The 21,554-nt window shown below is 37.4% G+C and overlaps 1 protein-coding gene across 1 annotated transcript in view; it reads left to right on the forward strand.

The window, feature by feature from the left end:
• Positions 1–21,554, forward strand: part of REV3L (REV3 like, DNA directed polymerase zeta catalytic subunit) — a 115,060-nt gene that overhangs the window by 69,194 nt on the left and 24,312 nt on the right. Inside the window, exons 13-19 of the mRNA XM_053938560.1 lie at positions 12–4,203; positions 4,577–5,556; positions 6,129–6,211; positions 7,223–7,348; positions 8,934–9,126; positions 11,528–11,639; positions 20,507–20,622. Coding sequence (XP_053794535.1) covers positions 12–4,203; positions 4,577–5,556; positions 6,129–6,211; positions 7,223–7,348; positions 8,934–9,126; positions 11,528–11,639; positions 20,507–20,622 — 5,802 coding nt within the window. The remainder of the gene's footprint in view (positions 1–11; positions 4,204–4,576; positions 5,557–6,128; positions 6,212–7,222; positions 7,349–8,933; positions 9,127–11,527; positions 11,640–20,506; positions 20,623–21,554) is intronic.

Here is a 21,554-nt window from a genome sequence, read left to right on the forward strand (position 1 = left end):
TTCCATTTCAGACAATCCTTTGAATAATGAAAGTTCTCGAACTCACTCGTCCATCATTGCAACAAGCAAAATGTCTGTAAAGACCTCAATCTTTCACAAAGATGCTGCTACACTAGAACCCCCATCTTCTGCTAAAATTACTTTTCAGTGTAAACACACAAGTGCCCTTTCTAACCATGTTTTGAATAATGAAGATTTTGTAGAAGACCTCTCACAACCAAACACAGAAACAAGACCTGAACTTTCAGTCCATTCTCTTACAAAAGAAAGCACTTACTCAGCCAAGTACCCAACTCCATTCAGCAATAGTACCCATGCAGAAAACTCTCACAAAGAGAGTAACAAGAAAGATACTCTCCCAGTTCCTTCATGTGGAAATAATATTTTTGACTATGAAGATGATATTTCATCAGTGAACAGACCAATACCTAGTAGGAAGTACATTAGCATTAGAAAGGCTGAAAAGGATGTCTCTTTTTTGCATGTGGGCCGCCATATTGGTGACAGCATGTTGAATAAAAATTTATATAACTTTTCTGACATGAGCCACTCCAAAGGTAAAATGTCCTCTGAAGTAAATGAAAAATCCAGCAGTGCAAGTATAGATAGCTTTTTTCCAGCAACAGCTACAGAAAATTGTGAATTGGTATCTTGTTCAGGAGGCAGTCGAACTGTGGTACATTCACTTGAAAATAACACTGAGGAAGGTGGTCTTAATAAGCTTAAAATTAGGTATGAAGAATTTCAGGAGCACAAGGCGGAAAAGCCAAGCCTCAGTCAACAAGCAGCACATTATATGTTCTTTCCTAGTGTTGTTCTTTCTAATTGTCTCAGTCGACCACAGAAGTTAGCTCCCGTGACATATAAATTACAGCAGGGCAACAAACAGTCCAGGCTGAAACTGAGTAAAAAGAAGCACAGTTTTATCAATCGTCAGGAGCCTGCGACTGCAAATGATGTTGCATCAGTGAAGGAAGGCTGCTATACACAAGGTAATGCTTGTGGTAACATTCCTGATAAGGATAGTGCTTTACCTAGTGACTTAGTTCAAGTTCCTCTTGAGGCTTTTGAAAACAAAATGCCTACAAGTACTGCTAATTACACTGACTGCCAGTTTGAAGACGGATCTCTTGAAACTGAGCAGTCATTTGGACTGTGTGGGAATAAATACACGCTCCGAACGAAACGGAAGGTAAATTACGAGACTGAAGACAGTGAATCGAGCTTCGTCACACACAACTCTAAAATTAATCTACCTCAACCAATAGAAAGTGTTGAAAGTTTGGATGGGTCTCAGAAGTCTCGAAAGCGTAGAAAACTTTCTAAAAAGTTGCCACCTGTTATTATTAAATATATTATCATCAATAGATTTAGAGGGAGAAAAAATATGCTTGTTAAATTGGGTAAAGTAGATTCTAGTGAGGAAAGAGTGGTACTCACAGAGGAAAAGATGAATTTATATAAAAAGCTTGCACCTTTAAAGGACTTTTGGCCAAAAGTTCCTGACTCTCCTGCAACCAAATATCCTATTTATCCACTAACACCAAAGAAAAGTCACAAAAGGAAAGCAAAACATAAGTCAACCAAGAAAAAAGCTGGAAAACCACAAAAAACAGGTAGTACAAATATTAAAAGAACTTTATCTTTCAGAAAAAGGACTCATACAATTCTTTCTCCTCCTTCACCTTCCTACAGTGCTGAAGCTGATGACTGTGACTATAACTATAGTGATGTTATGTCTAAGTTAGGTTTTCTTTCTGAGAGAAGCACAAGCCCAGTAAACACATCTCCACCTCGCTGCTGGTCTCCCACTGATCCAAAAGCAGAAGAAATTTTGACCAATCTGGACAGAGAAGCTTTATTTAGTAGAGGGCCCAATATCTACAACAGCAAGACTGTTAATACTAGTGTAGGAAAAACTAGTAGAGCAAAAACTCAGGTTAAGAAATGTAAAAAGAAATTTGCTAGCCCCACTGTATCTACCAAGAAAAAGAAAAATATTAATCAGGTTGATAAAACACCAGATGATGGAAAGAAGAAACCTAGAACAAAACAAAAAACGGCTGAAAAAGCATCCTCAAGAAAACGTGTTGTATTTAAAGATGAAAAAGGAAGTAGTCGCTCTACTACAGAAGTCAAATTTGTGCTGAAGCATCAAGATCCTCATGAGATTTCTTACAACTCTGTCTGCTCTCAGCCACTTCACAGCCTCAAAGACAGTCCTCTTCCTGGCTATTCAGCTGGATATCTGCCGTCAGCACAGCTCCCTTCAGCTGATGCACAAGGTAATTCATCAGGCTGTTTTCACTCACTGATGGAACTTGATAAGCCTGTAGATGCACAGTGTTTGCCTGCTCCACGGGAAGATCCTCATTCATCTTTTGCATCTACTCCCGTGGCATCTGGAAGGGAAGTACCAAAAATGAGTGCTCAAAGGTCCAGGACTCATAGTGCTATATTTAGAATGAAGGATTCTGCTCTCATTCAAAACATATTTGATCCATCTCATCACTCAACTCACATGACACAGAATGCTCATATCTCAAAAGATAAGACTTCTCCAAAAACAGAAGAGGTTAAAAATTTGCAAATCAGATATTTGCCACCAGCTGGGAAATTAAATGAAACTCGTGACTCTCTGGACACAGCAAAGATTGATCAGTTACATACTACTAACTATTTGCATTGTAAAGATAATAATCAACAGCAGATTTTTTGTTTACCAGAGGCGTCCAAGCATTCTGATCCTTGTTCTTCTATTCTTAAGCCATCTGAGGAAAACCCTGGGCCACTTCAACTGCCTAAGACCTGTTTTGTAACATCTTTGAAGAGTCCAGTGAAACAGTTGAATTGCGATCAAAACCAGAGAGGATTTATTTTGGATATGTCACATTTTAAACCAGAAACCACAAAACAAAGGCCTCTGTCAGAAGCAACCATGCAACCAAAACCCATCTCCCAGTATAAAAACAGGAATATAGTGGCCCCATCAGCATTTGGTGAAGGACAGTCTGGTCTGGCTGTTTTGAAAGAGTTGCTCCAGAAGAGACAGCAGAAAGCTCAGAATGCCAGTATTGCACAGGAGCCATTGCCAGATAAACCACAGCTGAGCAAGGGCATACCATGCCCTCTTGAACAGAATAAAGCCATCAAAAGGTCACGGCCAGTCACATCATCAAGAAAATCTCGTTCTCCCAGGAGCACCAAACCTAAAGAAAAAACAGCAAAACTTGCAAAAATGGAATCTTCAAGCCAGCCTATTACTAATCGCATTAATCATTCTGTATCTAATGACAGCCCCATTTTTTTTTCAGACCCTGGTTTTGAAAGCTGTTACTCACTTGAAGACAGTTTATCTCCAGACCACAATTACAACTTTGATATTAATACTATAGGGCAAAGTGGATTTTGCAGTTTTTATTCTGCAAGCCAGTTTGTCCCAGCAGATCAAAATTTGCCCCAGAAATTCTTGAGTGATGCAGTTCAGGATCTTGGTTCTGGACAAACAACAGAAAGTGACTTTCTATGTCATAACGACCAAAAACCTGAGGAAGAAAAGCAACATTCTTCAAGCACAAACAAATGGATACGGTCTGGTTCCCTGAGCCCTGAGCTTTTTGAGAAGACCTCACTAGATAATAGTGAGAACCACTGCCATAGTCAATGGAGGAAGACCATTCATTCTTCAGCTGCTAGATCTAGTTTTATCGATACCTCTTGTACCCAAGAGACTGAAGTCTGTTTAAATGAAAAATTCAAATTGAATAGAAATACAGTAAATAAAGAGAGATTTCTTAATTTTTCTCAGCCAACCTGCTCAGACTGGATTCAAAGCCACATTAGAAAAGAAACCACTTTTGAACCCTGTCAACCACTTGATTCAGTTAATACCTCTTTTACGTCCTTATTGTCATCACCTGATGGTGAACTTCTAGATGCAGCTTCTGAGGATTTAGAATTACATGTTTCAAGAAACAATGAAGCATTAACTCCAACTCCAGATAGTTCACCAAGATCAACCAGTTCTCCATCACAATCAAAAAATGGAAGCTTTACACCTCGTACTGCTCACATTCTTAAGCCTCTCATGTCCCCACCCAGTCGTGAAGAAATCATGGCAACTTTACTGGATCATGATCTCGCAGAAACAGTTTATCAGGAACCATTTTGCAGCAATCCTTCAGATGCTCCAGAAAAGCCAAGGTACTGTATTAAATGCTTTCCTGTCTACATGTGATTGTGATTACATTAAATTTAATTTATTCTGGTAACTGTTTATGCTGTTATATGGCACAGATACGTGAAAGATCCCATCTGATATACGTCCATTTGAAGTTGAAAATTACTATGTTTCCAGTCCAAATACCCATTTTCTTTCATGATACTTTGGATTTTTTATTGCATATTGTTGTAGTAAGTGGGAATGTGCCTTCATAGTTTGTAAAATAAAAATACTGTCCATGGGAATGGCATAGTGAGAAAACTAGTTAGTAATACTCTGCTTTTCTATCATCTGGAGGACTGCCTGCAATGCAGTTTGGAGTAAAACGGTAATTCAAACTATTTTTCTTCACAGAGAGATTGGAGGGCGGCTTCTCACAGTGGAAACCAGACTTCCAAATGACCTCCTCGAGTTTGAGGGGGACTTCTCATTAGAAGGTCTGCGACTCTGGAAGACTGCATTTTCAGCAATGACAGAAAGTCCTAGACCAGGATCTCCTCCTCATTATGGTCACTCTACTGTTAATAAAAGAGAAAGTAATAGCCATAAAACTAGTGAAGACAAAAAAATAGTCATAATGCCATGCAAGTGTGCTCCAAGCCAACAGCAAGTTCAGATATGGCTTCATGCCAAAGAAGAGTATGAACATTTCAAGAAATTGCCTAAGAGTCATTCTGCTGAGCTGGCAAAGGCAGATGAGAATTTCAGCTCTGCAGTATTGTCTGAAGAGAAATCTATAGAAGTAATAAAAGTAGCTAAAGATTTGAATTTGTCTAGCCTGGAAGATGAAAGACCTATAGTGCCTACAAAGAATTCTCCTGCCTCCTTGGCAGAAAATACAAAAATGCAAACCAAGGAAACCTGTGATAAGTCTATAAGCACCATAGGAACTTCTGTAAATACTAAACATGACATAGACTCTAATAAAACTTCATGTACAAGCAAGACACACACTACTTCAGCTCTAGAACATGATAAGGAGGAAGAGGAGGAGGAGGAAGATTATTATGTCAGTTACAGTTCACCAGATTCTCCAGTGCTTCCTCCTTGGCAGCAGGTGGCATCTCCAGATCCTAAACAGTCTAGTTTAGAAGACACAGAGTGGAAAAATCAGGATATTATTTTGTCTTCTGTGGAAGGAAATGATGTTGGAAGTGCACAAAATTCTCCATGCACCCAAGAGAATATCAGGACATCCTTTGACACATCCCCATTTCCAGTTAATGAAGATCCTAGAAATTCTGAATCAATTTGTCTACATAGTACACCCATTGTGCACCGAAAAAGCCAAGATGGAATGCCTGAAATTCTTGGTTTTACTCCTTTATCTGCAGGTAAATCCATTAAGTGGTTCTAATAATATACACACAAATCTGAATATATTTCTTTTGACATAATAAAAAAAATTATATCTCTGCAAAAATATATTTAAAAATAGTTTTTTAAAAGAAAAGTTCAGTGCATTATTATCAAAGTAACTATAGAACTATTGAAAAAGTCTAGAAGTGGAACATCCATTTGCTTCCTAACAGTCTCTAGTATCTGAGCTCTGAAGTGCTGGTTAAAAGCTTAATTCAGAAGTATTGCTTATTTGGGGGATTTTTTAATCTTGTTGACTATATTGCTTGTATTTTTCAAAAAAAATAATCTCAGTGTAGAGTGCCAGTAACATTGCAGTGTTCAAAATGATAATGATGTGAGGCTTTGTAACTTATTTATGTTCCTAAATGTCCAAATACCAAACTGTAGTAGTTGTGCTTTGGATTTGATAAAGAATAAAGCTGTATTTGCTTATATATGTATTTGCTTGTAATGTTAATGAAATGCCTCTCTTGTTTCTTGCATGTTGTTTAATGCCTAGACAATACTATCGAGGCTAAGTAGTCTTTCACTGCTATGTTTACAGAACCAAAAGCTCAGAAACTGAGCCACAAGAGGGGAAGTAATACTGATGGTCTGCGAAGAGTACTTCTAACCACACAAATGAAGGTAAATTAATATTTTCTGTACAAATGTATTTTATTTTGCGGCATATACACATTTCCATTCTTTCTTCTTTGTTGTTTTTGCCCTTTGCTGTTAAGATCTTGAAAATACATTTAAAATGGTATGGTACAAATGTTGTATAATCAGGGCACACTCAAAGTTAGGAAGAAATTTATGAGATCAATTTGGGGGAAGCGGGCATAAGTTGGAGATTGAGGATGCTGCTCTAGGATAGTGATATACTAATGAAACACTAAAGAGGCACCGTGTAAAGATGTTTTGCTCTTTGAGTTACAACATCCTTTTTAAGTTCTGGTGTGATTTCCCTTTTTTATATACTAATACCCAGACCTGTGTATATTTATGGGTTTCTACATGTACCAGTTTTCAGACAATGTTCTAAGCATTTTCTGAAAACAAGGAGGGCAGTTTGTAGTGTGCCAACAGAGGAGAAAGAGGTTGGACTTGTTTTACTTAAACAGTGATTCTGCTCTCCCTTTTGGAACAGAATGGAAGGCTAGGTGCATTGCTGGAGTGACCCAGTAGTTTTTTCTTCTCAGTATACTGGTATTCATCTATTTCAAGGAGGTACTTAATGTACCTTTAATTCAGTGCCTTAAAAAGTAATGACTGAAACAGGGTTTTTGACAAATTGTTGCTCAAGAGAGAACAGAGAATTGCTGGTATCCGTATCCTCAGACTTTTTTTTTTTTTTTTTTTTTGAGTTCTGGGAGTTTTTGGTTGTTTGGGAGGTTTTTTAAGTATTTCAAACTGCCTCTTGCTTTGCTATGAATTAAAATTATTCCTAAAAGGCAGAAAGATACAACAGTTGTTTGCATGTTGAAAAATGAAATGAGGAGATAGTAAAAAGTTGGGGACTTTTTAGTAATTTGCAGTGTAGCATTTGCATTTTCATTGATAAATTTGTATTTAATATTATTATTTAATATTACATATGAGTTTAGCAACCTGTGTTTTCTCACTATCCTGTCCTTTCTTCCTCTGCCTGATAAGAATCAATTTGCTGCCCTCGATGCTCCTAAGAAAGAGACTTCACAGATTGAAGGACCATCTTTAAATAATACTTATGGTTTTAAAGTCAGTGTGGAAAACCTGCAGGAAGCAAAATCTTTACATGAGGTAACATTACTCTTACATGTCACTTTATAAAATTATAATTTTTCAAGCCGATTTTATACTGAAATTAAAAATCTTTTTCTCTTGGGTCCTTAAGTTACTTAAAAATTAATCAGTGTGTGATATCTGCAGCTTATAAGTAGTTATCTACCAGTTTCAGCTTGATGTCCCATGTCTCTTAATAGAGAGAACTAGACTTTGCAGTATTTTGGTTGAGAAGATGGTAAACCTCTCTTTAAAAATAAGGGAAAAATCAGAAGGAAGAAATAGTAAGTTTTGCATAAAAATATTACTTGAAAAACTAGTTGACCATTATTTTCATGGATTGTTTCCTTAAGGCATCTGGCAGCAATCAGTAAGGCCCTCCTGGTATTTCTACTTGTTACCTTCTGAACCTATTGGGCAGTTTCTACATTTAACTAAAGGGTGCCTATCTCAAAGAAGGTCTCTATATATTTAATGTAGGTGAATGTTTGGTGTGAGGAGAGGAATCAAAGTGCTGGAGAAAGGGAAGCAATGTAAATACAGTACTGCTGTGTTTGGCTGCTGACAGGGCAAGCAGTCTGTGTATATGTGCTCCTAGACAGTCTGCACACCTGGAATTAGCTGTTGGCCAGTTTATAGAGGAGATAGGGAGGATTGCACTGAGTAGAGGGCATAGGAGAAGCCACAAGAAACCAGTGATCCTGAGGAAAATGGAGATGGAGCTTTGATAGCAAAATTTCACTCAGTGATGTTCATAGCTATTTAGCATGCAAATCTAGAGGAAATCAGGCTGCCCCCAGAGCACCCTATGTACACAGAAATACTTCTAATTTTTCCCTCATAATCTGTCCAACCTCTGCATTAATCCACATTATGAGCAACATTATGCAAGAGAACAGAGCAGCAACATAGTGTTGGAACAGTATTAAATAATTCTGTCTTTACTGCAGAGTCAAAACTTGACTGTATATAGGGTTTAGCATTTTCTAAATGCAAACCATTCAGCAAAAAGCTCTGGCAATATGATGTGGAAGTTCATTAATGCACCTGAAGGTAAAGTTAGGTATTCTTCCACCTTCCTGTAAGACTTAGTCTTCGTGCTTGTCTTGGGTGAGGAAGGGAAAGGAGAAGAAAGACCAAGAGTGATTCTTTGTTCTTGATCAGTTCAGAAATGTGATTCAGCTCAATATACAAAGGTTATATATATATAACCTAATAAATATAAAGGAATAAATATACCTAATAAATATACAGGAATTTACAATTGTTGAAGTTGAACATTATCTGGTTTTTGTCTTACTTTCTGCTTTTAGTAGAAGAATAGAGTACTCAGAAACACATATTGAATTTTCATCACTGAGTATAAAGCTGTGTTTAATGACGAATCTTAGCTTTTCCTAAGATGGTGGTATTTGCAAAAAAGTGAGATCCAAAGATGCATGGTTAATCACTTCTGTTAATTTTCAGGTGGAACCTTGTAGTTACAATGTAATACCACCATATAAATATCTGCACTGTCCACATTTGCACTGATAAGTCTTCTCTCAATTTTTTTTAAGAAACCTGCATAACAGATTAACATGCTTGCTTTATTTGTTGCTAGGTCCAGCACCTTACCCTCATCAGCATGGAGTTACATGCTCGAACAAGACGAGATTTGGAACCAGACCCAGAGTTTGATCCGATCTGTGCTTTATTCTATTGCATCTCATCAGACTCAGCACTGCCAAATACTGAAAAAAAAGAAATCACTGGTGCTATAGTGATTGATAGAGGCAGGACACTCTCAAGCCAAGGTTCCTATTTCTTTTTTTCATATTATATTTTACGAAAATGCTATTTCATAGTAATCAAACAGTAGCAAGCAAAATGTAGTAGAGTATCTATATTACTACGTATCTCATTTAATTTTGTCTTGTTGAATGGCCATATTAAATATGGAGTTTTCCTGCTTATATCTTCCAAAGAACTATTGCATGGGCTGTAAACCACAAATAGCATTTGCGTGTGCAAAATATCCATGTTTGCCTGCTTGTGGACAAGCTCCTGCAGTGTTCTAAAAGTGTAAAGAGGAAAACCTGCCTTTAGTTTCCTACTCGAGTTGCTGGATAGCTGCAAGTAGAAAATGTTAAAAGCAAGACAGTATGTTTTATATTTTACTTAAGGGTTATTTTTGTGGTTTTATCTGATCCTTTTAGGATCTAAACAGGGGCCCTTATTCTATTGTACCTTTTTGGCTTTGTTTAGACCAGTGATACTCAACCTGTGGCTCTAGAGCCGGATGTGGCTCTTCATGGCCCTACAGGCGGCTCTCGCAATGTAGGCATCTGATCGGCGCTCCACTCTATCAGGCAGCGCGGGGAGCACTGAGCAAATGGACCAGCAGTGTGGGAGTCGCTGAAGTTCCCCCTCCCATAGGGGGAAAGAAAAGGAGCTGCTGGGATCCCCCCACAGGTAAGAGTAGAGATCACCTCCCACCCAGCAGCTGTGGGGCAGAATGGGGAAAAACTTGCCCTTTTGCCCCTTCCACCCCTCCACCCCACTCCTTCCTAGCAGCCAGAAGGGATTGAAGACAGAATGCTGCTGGGAGAGAGGATGCTGATGTGTCATGTCGTGATGTATCAATGTGTGGTGGCATTAAGGCAGCATTGTCACACATTGAAGTGTCATGATGAAAAAAAAAATCACACCGTTAATATTTGATTTTTATGGTGCTCTACAACTCCATTTTATTAAGAAGTGGCTCTCCAGCTGTTAAAGGTTGAGTACCACTGGTTTAGGCTAGTAAAAAAAAAAAAAAAAAAACCCAACCAAAAAAAACCTCAAAGCAAAAAACATCCCCAAAGTAGTCCTCTTTCTTTCAGGGTTTCTTTGGCAATGTGAATGTGTATCAAACCACAAAATACTGTCTAAAATTTCAAGCGTGGACAAAAACCTATTAAAAAAAATTAGCAATAAGGCAACAGCTTCTTCTTTTACCAGTGTATTTTTCAAAGTATTGTAGTTATTATATCATGTTAAGCTAAGTTCTTATTATTCTCAGTGAATTTTATTCTGGTGTTATATGCTTGTTACTATCTTAAAAATATATATTTCTATTATGGTCCTAAGATTTTGCCGCAGTATAGGCACTATGGCTCCCTAGGTACGTGTGCCACTGATACTTTATCAAGAAAAAGCTTTCTGTAAAAGGTCCAATGATACTTTGAAAAAACAAAGGTTCAGATCTGCTTTTGTTAGTGAAATAAAATGATGTGTTTAAATGTTATTGTGACATTCGTTGCTTTAATTGATGTGTGCTGTCAATACTTTCTTGGTTAGAACTTTTTGAGTTCCCTGTGGAATGACTTGACATTGAGATACATCTTTTTTTTCCCCCCTTTTGTGTTATTATTTCTTTGTAAGTCACAGTACTCGTTTTACCATTTATTTCTGAAAGCACACTTTTCTTAAGTCTTAAGATCTTAAGAATGTGTCGAAGTAGAATGCCTGGTAAAAACTCCAGTTCCTAAAATCTACATTGTCAATGTAACAGATATCATGCTACCTGTTGTGTAGAGAAAACAGAGTATATGTTGTGCATTATTCATTTAAAGAGGGTATTTTTAATATGGAAGGCAAATGTTGAGTTCCTACATGCATACAAATTTAGATGTTACTCAGACATTATCAATGCGGACACTGTTGATGTGCACTAAGTGAGCAGTTGGTCATGTTTTTCCATTTCTGTCAGTAACTTAGTGTGCTTAAAAAAAAGAACTATACTGTTATATAGCATTTTCATTCTGTAAGGCATTTTGCAAAGCACTACTCTGAGATAGCAATTGAAATTATGTTTTGCATAAATACAGTGTGTGAGCTGTCATATAGTCATTAAATATTTCTTATTAAAAGTAATTTTCCAGGAGTTGGACTCCTGTGCATGTAAAATAGTGAAATTTCTCATGAATCAGGTTTGTTTCTAGCTGAGAATCTGTGCAAGATAGCTAGTATGGAGAATTCTACAAAGTGAAAAGGAAAAATTATTCCACCCAAGAGAAACAAAATAAATCCATGGAATTAATTGTGATAATTATTAAAGATAAAAATAAGTTGTGTTCCATACTTCTTTTCAGTTGTATTCTAAAGCAGTATTGTTGACTGAAGTAATGAAATTCCTTCTAAATTGTAACAGTTTTTTTTACTTTTATTTTCTAGGGAGCAGAGACCAAGCCCCCTTGCTTACAAGATCTGGAGTTACAGGACTAGAAGTCAGTTACGCTACTGATGAAAGAACTCTTTTCCAGGAAGTAGTGAATATTGTAAAAAGGTAGCATATCTGTACGTTCTGCTTTTATTTTTCAGGCTTGGAACAGCAGATTTAGTTCCTTCAACCCTTGCCAGTCTTTCAAATACTGATTTTTTTTTGTTGTTGTTGTTTCCCTCAAAGGCTTATTTCTAGAGTGGACAAGCATGGTGGTCTTTCAAATAAAAATACTTTTTGCTTTTCCTTTTCTCTGACAGCAAGAACATTCAGATCCTCCTAAGCAGCTGAGTTACTGTCTGAAACTTATCAGCCATATCAGTAATCTTTCTTAACATGCAACTTTCCTGTTAACCCCAGAATTCATTACACGTCTCTTTCTGAAACTCTCAGAATAGTAGATATTAAGAGTGCTGAGAGCTATAGAAAACCCCTCAGACAGGAAGAGTTTTCTAGGAACTCTGAGGCAAGACAGCAAAAAACCTGCATGGTACTGAAACTGCTGCAGTTTAAAATAAGGGTTCGTTGAAAAATCAGTTTCCTTCATTAGTTTTGTCTTCTCTGAATGGAAATCCCCTGCTCCATCAAACTTGGAAAACTGCTGGTTTTCCCCATCTCCACCAAGGCTGAGAAGCCTGTTCTGGAGCCCTCTCGCCTGGTGCATAGGTGGAACCACAGACGTCTCTCCAGACCCTACTGACAGGTGCAAAGCTGTAAAATTTCAAGGAAAACAAACAGATTTAAACTCTGAATCACCCTGCTGGAATAGAGGCACAAGAAAAAAAAACAAACTAGGCAGAGTACATTTGCAATTCTTTCTCTCTCCAACCAGAAAACCTCTGATGAGAAAGGCTTTGACCAACCCCATGAAGCCAGAATACAAAAAGAGTTGCTGAATGCAACCAGCACAGGGTGGGTCCTGACAGAGCAGCAGATCCCTGTTCAGAGAAGACAAAATTCAGGTAAGGAATATATTATTTTTCTCTTTCTTGGAAATCTAGTGCTCCATCAAACTTAGGAAGATTACTCAGAATGAGAAACTGACAATAAATGAAAAATTCTCCACCAGTTGTGTGGAAGTCTAAAAAGTGACAGGACAGAAAGAATATGGTAGAGAGACCTCAGCAGTTAAAATACATATTTATCACTGAAGATCAGAAGTCTTCTATATCTCTACATGATGAAGGCATTACAGAACAAAAAAAAAAAAAAACCATGCAATTTTGGTGTACTTCAAGATGGAATGCACCAGGTTGCTGTCTGAGAAATCTCTGCTTATGAGATCTTCTCTAGCATGTGCTAGTGTATCTTTTTGATGCAGCAACTTCATCCATGAAGATTGAGTTAGCTGACTTGTATTCCTGGAAGATAAAAGATTTGATCTATTAATGGAGAGACAGGCTACTGTCATCATCTTAGTCTACTTCCCTCACAACTCTAGAATAGCACCTCAGCTACCAGACTTCTGATGGACTCTCAAAGATGTTTTTTGCAACTTGGACCACGTCTATACTTTGCTGCTCTTTTTCCCCCTTTATTTTCTGTAGCCTGAGCAAAAAAGGGGGAAATTTTGTTGGAGTTAATGTTTTGTATTTCTTAAGCACAAAACAAGTGTCTAGGCCCAGAGTAGCTTTAACTGAAGGAGGAAGTATGGTAAAATCATGTAATTAAGAAGTAGTGGACTGCAAAAGCTTCCTCAATGAGAAATGAAGAAGCAAGCAGCTTTAATGAAAATTAGTAATTATTTTTTTAAACATTCTTCCGTTTATCTTTTTAGTGTTATTTTTTTCCAGTACAAGCTAGGTACTTTGGCTGTTTTGGTAGATGCACTTAATAGTAGGTCTGATAGATTAGAGAAAGAATACTATCAGGCCATATTTAAGAAACTTTACCACTTGATCTTCATGGATCAACACTCAAAATCACTTCAATTTTCAAGCTGATAATTGTATCAGTATCTTATATTCTGATACATGCTCTAGGCTGGACAATAATAGGCTCTTGTGACTGAACAACATGCCCAGCATGACTGCAGCCTGCTTTTGGTTCATGTTCTTGGCCTCCTGGGCAGCTGGGGGAAAAGGTGGAAAACTGAAATTCCAGTTCCTGGTATAACGAATGACAGACTGTCTGTTCACTCTTGATTGTCAATATCAGGAACAGACTTTATCAACTTGTTGGAGCACGGAACAGAAAGGATCTTGGCTGCATGAGGAATTATCTTATGCAGTCCAGTTTAAGAATTCTTGTTCCTATTTCTAGTCATTCTCTTAGTAGTGGCCTTATTCTTCCTCTTGTTCCATATATGTGAAATTGTGGAACATACTTATTTGTTTCAAGTTCAAGCCTTCTACTTCTTTCTGTTTAGGCCTTTTGATTTCTTTCCATCCTGGCTATTGAAAATAAATAACTGTAACTTCTTGTCAATATATGTAAACTCTGGAAGAGCCCAGTAGAAAATTCTGGGTCACTGTTTCCAGCACACAGATGAAGGACAGGGTGCTCCTGGAAAATTTGTAACTTCTGTAATACTCATGGCTCATCAGTGTCTTTGACTTGGTTTTTGTCACTGAAGAGTGTTTCCCAAACTTTTTGTAGCAGAGCTAAAGTTATTCTCTGATCACTGAGGATGAGCATTACTGCAGAAAGTTCTCTGGAATAGATGAACTGAAGTTGGATTCAGTTAATACCTTCACTGTGAGGTTGTTTAGGCATCCATGAAGTAAATACCAGGTTGACTGTTCTTCTGTGGATTAGTAGATGTTATCTCTGATTAACTCAGAGCCCTTGGCAAACAGAAATAAGTCATCTCGTGTTCTAGTAGACCAGAAGAAGACCTGGTTGTTTCTCTGGAATTGTGATCTGTGATTTCATCTATACTGAAAATTCACAGATTTGTCCAAATACTGAGAAGAATAATCACCTCTGTTTCTAGGAGATTATTACTGAGACTGACTAACCTGTGAAATAGAAGTACTTACAAGTGTGAGTACCAAAGTCTATACAGAGACAACTTTCATTTTGAAGGGTATTGAAATACTGAGGTTGAGGTTTGAGAGTCAGGAAACAGACAGAAAGGAAGAGCCACAAATAAGAGTTTGGAGATGGGAGGGAAGAACAAACAGCACATATTTGTAAAAAAGAAAAGCATCATTAGACTGGTTTTTGGTACCCTGACAACTGTCATAGACTTTGAGAGGGAGGTGCACCTGCATAGATCCAAATTTCCCTTCTTTGGTGAGCTGTCCTTGGGCTATAAACCAAAAAAAAGGGCTTCAGCTCAAAACTGGCATAAAGCAGCTGAGAGACAACATCCTTCTAATCCTGTGCAGCTGCTGGGGATGTCCTAGAAGCAGAGATATCCAAGTTGTAGGCTCTCTGGAACTGTCAGAGGGGATTTATTTTTTTCTTGAAATTGAGCCTGGACGTGTATTGCTGTCCTAAAGCATTCTGTTGTACTGCCTGAGGTGCTTTCTTGAATAGATCCTCTGTTGATTGTAAGGTGTCAACTGCACTAAGACAGGAGAAAAAATGGAAGTCTTTCTGCTTGAGGAAGTAAGAGAACCATCTCTCTGAACCTAAAGGCAGGAAAAAGAGTAAACACATTTACATACTTCCCTAACACAGGAAAGCTGACTGAAGAAGAGGGGAAGGTGAAAGGGAATGCTACAAAAATGTTTGCATGGGGATTTAAAACTAGATAGGAAAACTAGAGATGTGCAGGCCTGATGGAGCAGTGGATTCCCATGAAAGAGAAATTAAATGTCTGGGCCTCTCCTTCATTTTTAGGGCAAATTGTTCTGCTTCTCTTTAAGAGCAGATGCTAGCAGATAGTAGAAAAGGGCTGGTCCTGCAGGTGTGAGAGGAGAAAAATTTGGGGAATTCATGTGGGAATGCACAGTCCCCATCTCTCAGACACACAGAAGATGTGAAAACAGGGCAGGCTTGAAACAAAGAATAGTAGATGCGTTGCTACTTGAAACTTACCAGACGCCCACAGCTCCTTGTCTCCACTGAAGCAGTTTTTAATAGAATTACATGAACAGAGTATAATATAAGATTTTACATCAACATTTTGGAGATAACATTTGTGTATTAAACTGTTAATGCTTAATACTTAAATATTTTTATGTTTTTCTTGTAAGGTATAATGCTAATGGATTTTTTTGTTTGGATACAGTGCATTATATTTCTTCTTCTGTAAATGCTCTAGCAACGTCTTCTTCTTAAAATAGAGATGTGCTAATCTAACCTTCTTTTTCCAGGCCAGTATCATCTTCATCAGTGACATTTTCCTGTAGAAATCTGTATCTAATGTCCTGTGTCAACTTTATGGATTTTTGTTGTCTAAGGCAAACTGGAAGAATGTTTTCAGAGATTTCAGTTACATGTTTGAGTCGCCAAGCATTCTGTTGCTATGCACAGTTACTGCTTTTGTCTGTATCATAGGTCTGGTATGGTTCCTCCCCTGCCCCTTTTTCTCTTAATCATAGCTGGAAGAAAAATAGCAGTCAGGAAAAGCAGACACATAATAGAAGGGAAGGTATAAGTGGGAGCTTTAGTGTTCATTCACGAAATCATCAAATGAGAAAGAGGAAGAGATGTCATAGCAGCATATACGACTTAGCTGGAAAGGAAAATAATCGTCTTTCTTCTCTCTGCAGCATGTATGAGTTGAATGTTAATGCTGTTGTGTTAAATCCTGCCAGCATAAATGCTGCTTTTCATCTTTGCAGAAAGTGTGGCAACAGCATGCAAAGCAATATCAGGGCCCAGCCTTTTAACAAAAGAGCATATGTTGGCAAGCGCACCTCTTATTCCTGTTGTGTTACTCCTAGCCAGCAGCTTTGAAATAACAGTATTACAGTGCACTAGTTTCTTGCAGGTGTAACAGCTGGTCTCATTACAATTTCTTCTAATAAAATAGCTTGAACTGATGTCAAAGACCAGTTTCATAGTATACTGTAAAAATTTTGGGACAGGAGAAAGAAACATAAAACTTGTCCTCTTAGCTCACAGCCTGTTGTCTTTGTGGCACCACGTGAAAAGGAGAGAAAGTGAGAGAGATCACACTTCAGCTAAGCTTACATCAGCTAAACTTTGGGTTTGCCTGTTCATTTTCCCATGTGGAATAATGTACTCTTTTAGCTCCAGACATCTCTTCTTCCCTAATAACAAATAGAATACCATGGGAGGTCTCAGCAAGTGCCACACTGGTTCATTGGTACCACTGGTACACAAGATTGGGCTACAGGAGAGGACATTTCTGCTGCATAAATTGGGATGTAGTTCATCAGCAAGCAGTATAGAAGCAAGAAACAGCAGTGTCTCTTCCTAGGTGCAAGAAATTTTATAGGCCTCTTAAACCTGTTGCATAAAGTAGATCTTATGCACAGGTAGTGCAGGAGTTCAGAACTCCTTAGTAGAAAGGAATTCTTCAGTTTAATGTTACTTTGTTTTTTCCTTCCAGGATAATTCATAGATACACTTGTGAATGCATACAGATATACATACAAAATACATATATGTGTAACTTACTGCAGTATCTGAGCAAGTCAGTTGCCAGTAGTACATGTATTGGGTTTTATGCTTTTAGAAGGATACCACTTGGATCCAAGTTTTAAATATAGACCAGCTGACATTAAAGGACTGTGATTACAGGAAATTCACAGTAAGATTTGATCTCACCATTTACTAGCTACTTTACCTTGATTTTCCACTTAGACTTGTATAAGTCATATGACTGAAACTTAAACATCTGTTCTTCACAGTCAGTGTCTAATTAGCTATCCTCATCACCAGAAGATCTTGGTCTGCAATAGGTGGCTAAAATACAAAAAATGGTTCACCCAAAGAGGCCTTTTTGTTCAATGACAGTAGAGACCGATTTAGAAAACTTGAGATGCCAAAATTAGCTGAAATTAGACACTCCCCTTAATACAAGGGTGGTATCTAGTTGGGATGGAAAAGCAAAGTAATGTGCTGTAAAGTGATAGCCTGGAAGTCAGTAATTTGCAATTACAGGCGATCCCTAATGGCCTGGACAAGGAATACTGAGTTAGAAACTAGCACACTACTTTTTTAAAAAATCTTTTGATTAATAGGCTTTCCAAGCTATATGTGGATTTACATAAAATTGTGTTAAAATATGTGATTCTTAAGTTAGATACAGTTTATTTATAGAAGAAAAGGCATGTATTTAAAACCATCATAAACTAAAGGGCTTTTATGTTTTGTCTATAAAAATACCTTCACATCTGAAGGATACTAGAGAAACAGTTCTTGAGATTATATGCACATAGATTACAGAGGTCATTTTGTTCATCAGGTTAAAAGGTAATGGGAAGATTACCTCCAGAATTGATAAAATATATTCAGTTGCAGTAGTTATATAATAGACCATTAATTTTGTTAAAGTAGGAAGTGAGAAAGGTAATGCCCTGCTTGGGCAAGTTACAACCCAAAGCAGCTATCCTTCATCAGTTGATGAAAGACAAACTTCACCAACTTGCTGCTTCCAAGCAGTTCTTATTTCTGTTCAGAACAGGCTTATAAGATAAAGCAAATTTCTGGCATAATGAATATTGTTTTATGTACCACTTAAGGAGTTCTTCACGAATTTCTGATTTACATTTGCATCTATCATGGAATCCATCTGCATAATGCCTTGTCCTGTGTAAAATCTACACGGATTCTCCATTTTGAATTATGTGATGCCAGTTTTCAAATATGATAACGAATGACTACTTCCCTCATTTTAATTAATCAGTACTGTTTTGCAACATGCTAGGACCGGGATTGTTTAGTTACAAGAATTAATTTGAAAATATGTTAATTTTTGTGATGTTTATTCTACGCCTGTATAAAACATGCCATAATTCCTTTTTATTTCAAAACTGAAATTGAACTATTAATAATTTTGAAGCATCATTTCACAATCATTGTATGTTGTGCAGAGCAGCAAGCAGTCATAACTCTTTGATGCTGATTCCACTGCTGGAATGAACTGCAGGCTAGCTTCAGTCATTTGTCCATAAATTGTTCCAAGTAGCTTTGGGGTTGTACCATTGTTGTACTCCATATTGAGTAAATTTACTGCTTGCACTCCTGATGATCATTTCCACCTCCAAAACCGAATAATTCTTCTTTCAACATGAACAGCAGATAGCAAAATACCCTCCAATTTCAAAGTGCTAGTTCTTTTACTTTCTGTAGAATGCTAGAAATCAAAAACTTACTTTAGAATCCCATGCTTTAGGTAAAAATTGTATCAAAACCATTCCCTCACAAGTAAAAGTAGGTGATAAAAGGGGATTTTTGCAACTTCTGACAGGTGCAAAAGCCCAAATTGTAATAAAGAGCCATGCTGAGTAACAGCATTCAACTATTTTTCACAGAAGGTCGGTGTCCATGGCAGAAGTGTGGAGAAATTCTATTTTGGAGCTATTCTCAGAGTAATTACTATCTTCAAAGTTAGTTGTCATTGCCTTTGGCTAGGAGACATAAGCAGGGAAGACAGTCTCCTGATAAAGTCTGAAGTTTCATTTGTAATGTCTGTGATACAACTAACTCAGTATTCAGGGAAAGGGTGTTCTTTATTCAACAGTCAGGAAATGTTTGTAATTTTTTAATGTGTTTATGGATGCAAGGAGTACAGAGTTCCTGTTCATAATCCAAGGCCTCTGCCCAGTCCCTCCATAAACTAAGGTTTACAAGCCTGCATTCTGTTGTAGGGTTGGGCATAGACTATGGTACAGAATCCTCAGCCCATCATCCATCCTCTACCTCCTGACAGCTGCCCTGATGTCATTCAGTTGTATTGAATGCTGCCTGCTAGAACTCAAAACCCTTTAGCTGCATTGAAAGAATTACAAAATCATCGAGGTTGGAAAATACACTAAAAATCATTCAGCCTAACCAAGAAGCACCTATTCATCCCACTGAAATTTCTCTTCTTTTTTTTTGCTATAAAAATAACAGATATTTTATGTTACGTTGTCCAGTCTCTTTCTGCCCAACAAAATCATTATTAGACTATTGAGCAAATCACCAGATCATGACTTGTGGTTTTAATAGTACCTACTCAAAAGATAAGTGATACTGTCTCCTCTGAGCTAACTCCTACCTGTGCTTTGTCTTTAAAGCCACATTTTTTGTCCTTCTCTCTGGTGAGCTCTACTCTGAGCCTGATTGGAAGTGATTGTGTCAGAAGTTAATTCTGACTTCTTTGTCATACTTGAGCCAGTCAGATTTTCCAGCTGGAAAGAGATACAGCATAAAAGAAGTTTTTCTTGTGTGTCTTCTAGAAAGAAGGCCATCTTAAATAAAGAGGTATTTCAAGATAACTGGTAGATACAGTTGCTTTTCTCTGTTTCAGTTTAGAGGGCTCTCACTCAACTACAAATTGTAACTCCCAATAAAGGGTCATCATTTAGGACCCGGAGTTCCCTCTGATTACTCAAAATTACACTGCAGTGTGTCTGACACAATATTATTTGTAAACATTCCAGTTCACCTCCTGGCAAATTCTGTTCCATAGGCATGGCTATATTTCACTGCACATCTGTCTCCTGCCAGTAGCTAAATTTCAGTTTATGCTTGATAATTCCTGATGCCATCAATAAAACCTGATGAGACCTCAGTTTTGTTCTTTATTTGTAAAGACCAAAATAATAGAAGTATGTAAAAAAAAAATTCCAGTGAAAATATCCTTTCTAAATATTTTTGCCATTGAATGTTATTAAAAATCCTAAGAGATTGCCTGTTTTAAGTATTGTCTTCTAGTCCAGATGCTGCTTTCATAGAAACCGATTGTGACTGCGTCTTTTTTAAACTCAACATAATTTGAATGCAATCCTGTTTATACTTTGTTCATGGAAAATATTTTTGTAAATTATATGAAGCTCATTTTTCTTTTCCCCCTACCTCTCTAGATATGACCCAGACATTTTGCTAGGCTATGAAGTCCAGATGCATTCCTGGGGTTATCTCTTACAGAGGGCTGCAGCACTGAATGTTGATTTATGCCAGATGATTTCTCGTGTGCCAGGTAAGTTATTTGTTTAGGGCTTCAGTTCAGTTCTGGTAGGAGCAAGTTGAAATCTATGAACAAATTTTAAAAATAAATGCAGAGTATTTCTTCAGAAAGACTTTTTTTTTTGTTGTTCTTGCTCCTGTGTTGTTAATAGTATAATCACACACACCCCTTGTGTTTTCTGAATTTTCAACTTTGTGGCATATTCCACTTCTGTGTGTGTCCTGTATTCATGAACCTGAACTTACAGTCTATAGTTGTGTGTTAAGTTTCAGTTCTTGGAGATGTTTCTGCTACCAAACCTTCTTTTGCTTTCCTTGGTTCCAGTCATTCAGAGTACCTACCATAACCATCATTTGTGGTTTCTCTGGCTGGAATGCAAAATCATAAAACTGCTCCTGAGCAGCAATTGTCCTGGACAGCTTTGTAATAAAATCCTCGCTTTCAGTGACCATTCCTGTACTTTGGGCAAATTTTATTTGGCCCAAGTGCTGATGCTTTCCTCCAGTATTTGTAAAAAAGCCTGTTTAGACTGGCAAGAAAACCTGGATGAGAATGGTAAGCCTAGTGCCTATACTTAACCAATCAATAGAAGCCATCATTCTGAAGAATAATGAACAGCTAAACAAATGTACTGTCGCACCTAAGAAGAGTCAGAATGACTTTGTAAAATGAAAAACTGTCTCAAAATTTTGTTATAACTCTTTGCGGTCATCAGGGTGATGTGGATGAGGAAGAATTTAAAAATCAAAACAGTTGAAAAAGCTGGTTTTGCCAGCTTGTACAGAAAAAAGCATCTGTACAGAAGTTAAATTGCTGTGAAGTATGAAGTCCATTACTGTTATTGTTCTGTTAAAAGCTTGAGCCTGTTACTTTCTAATTGTTGCAAAAGCAAATATTTGGAATTATGGAGCAAGGAAAATATAAAGCAATGAACTTAAATGTAA

Source organism: Vidua chalybeata, chromosome 3 (assembly GCF_026979565.1).
Source record: "Vidua chalybeata isolate OUT-0048 chromosome 3, bVidCha1 merged haplotype, whole genome shotgun sequence".
NCBI classification, from domain to species: Eukaryota; Metazoa; Chordata; class Aves; order Passeriformes; family Viduidae; genus Vidua; species Vidua chalybeata.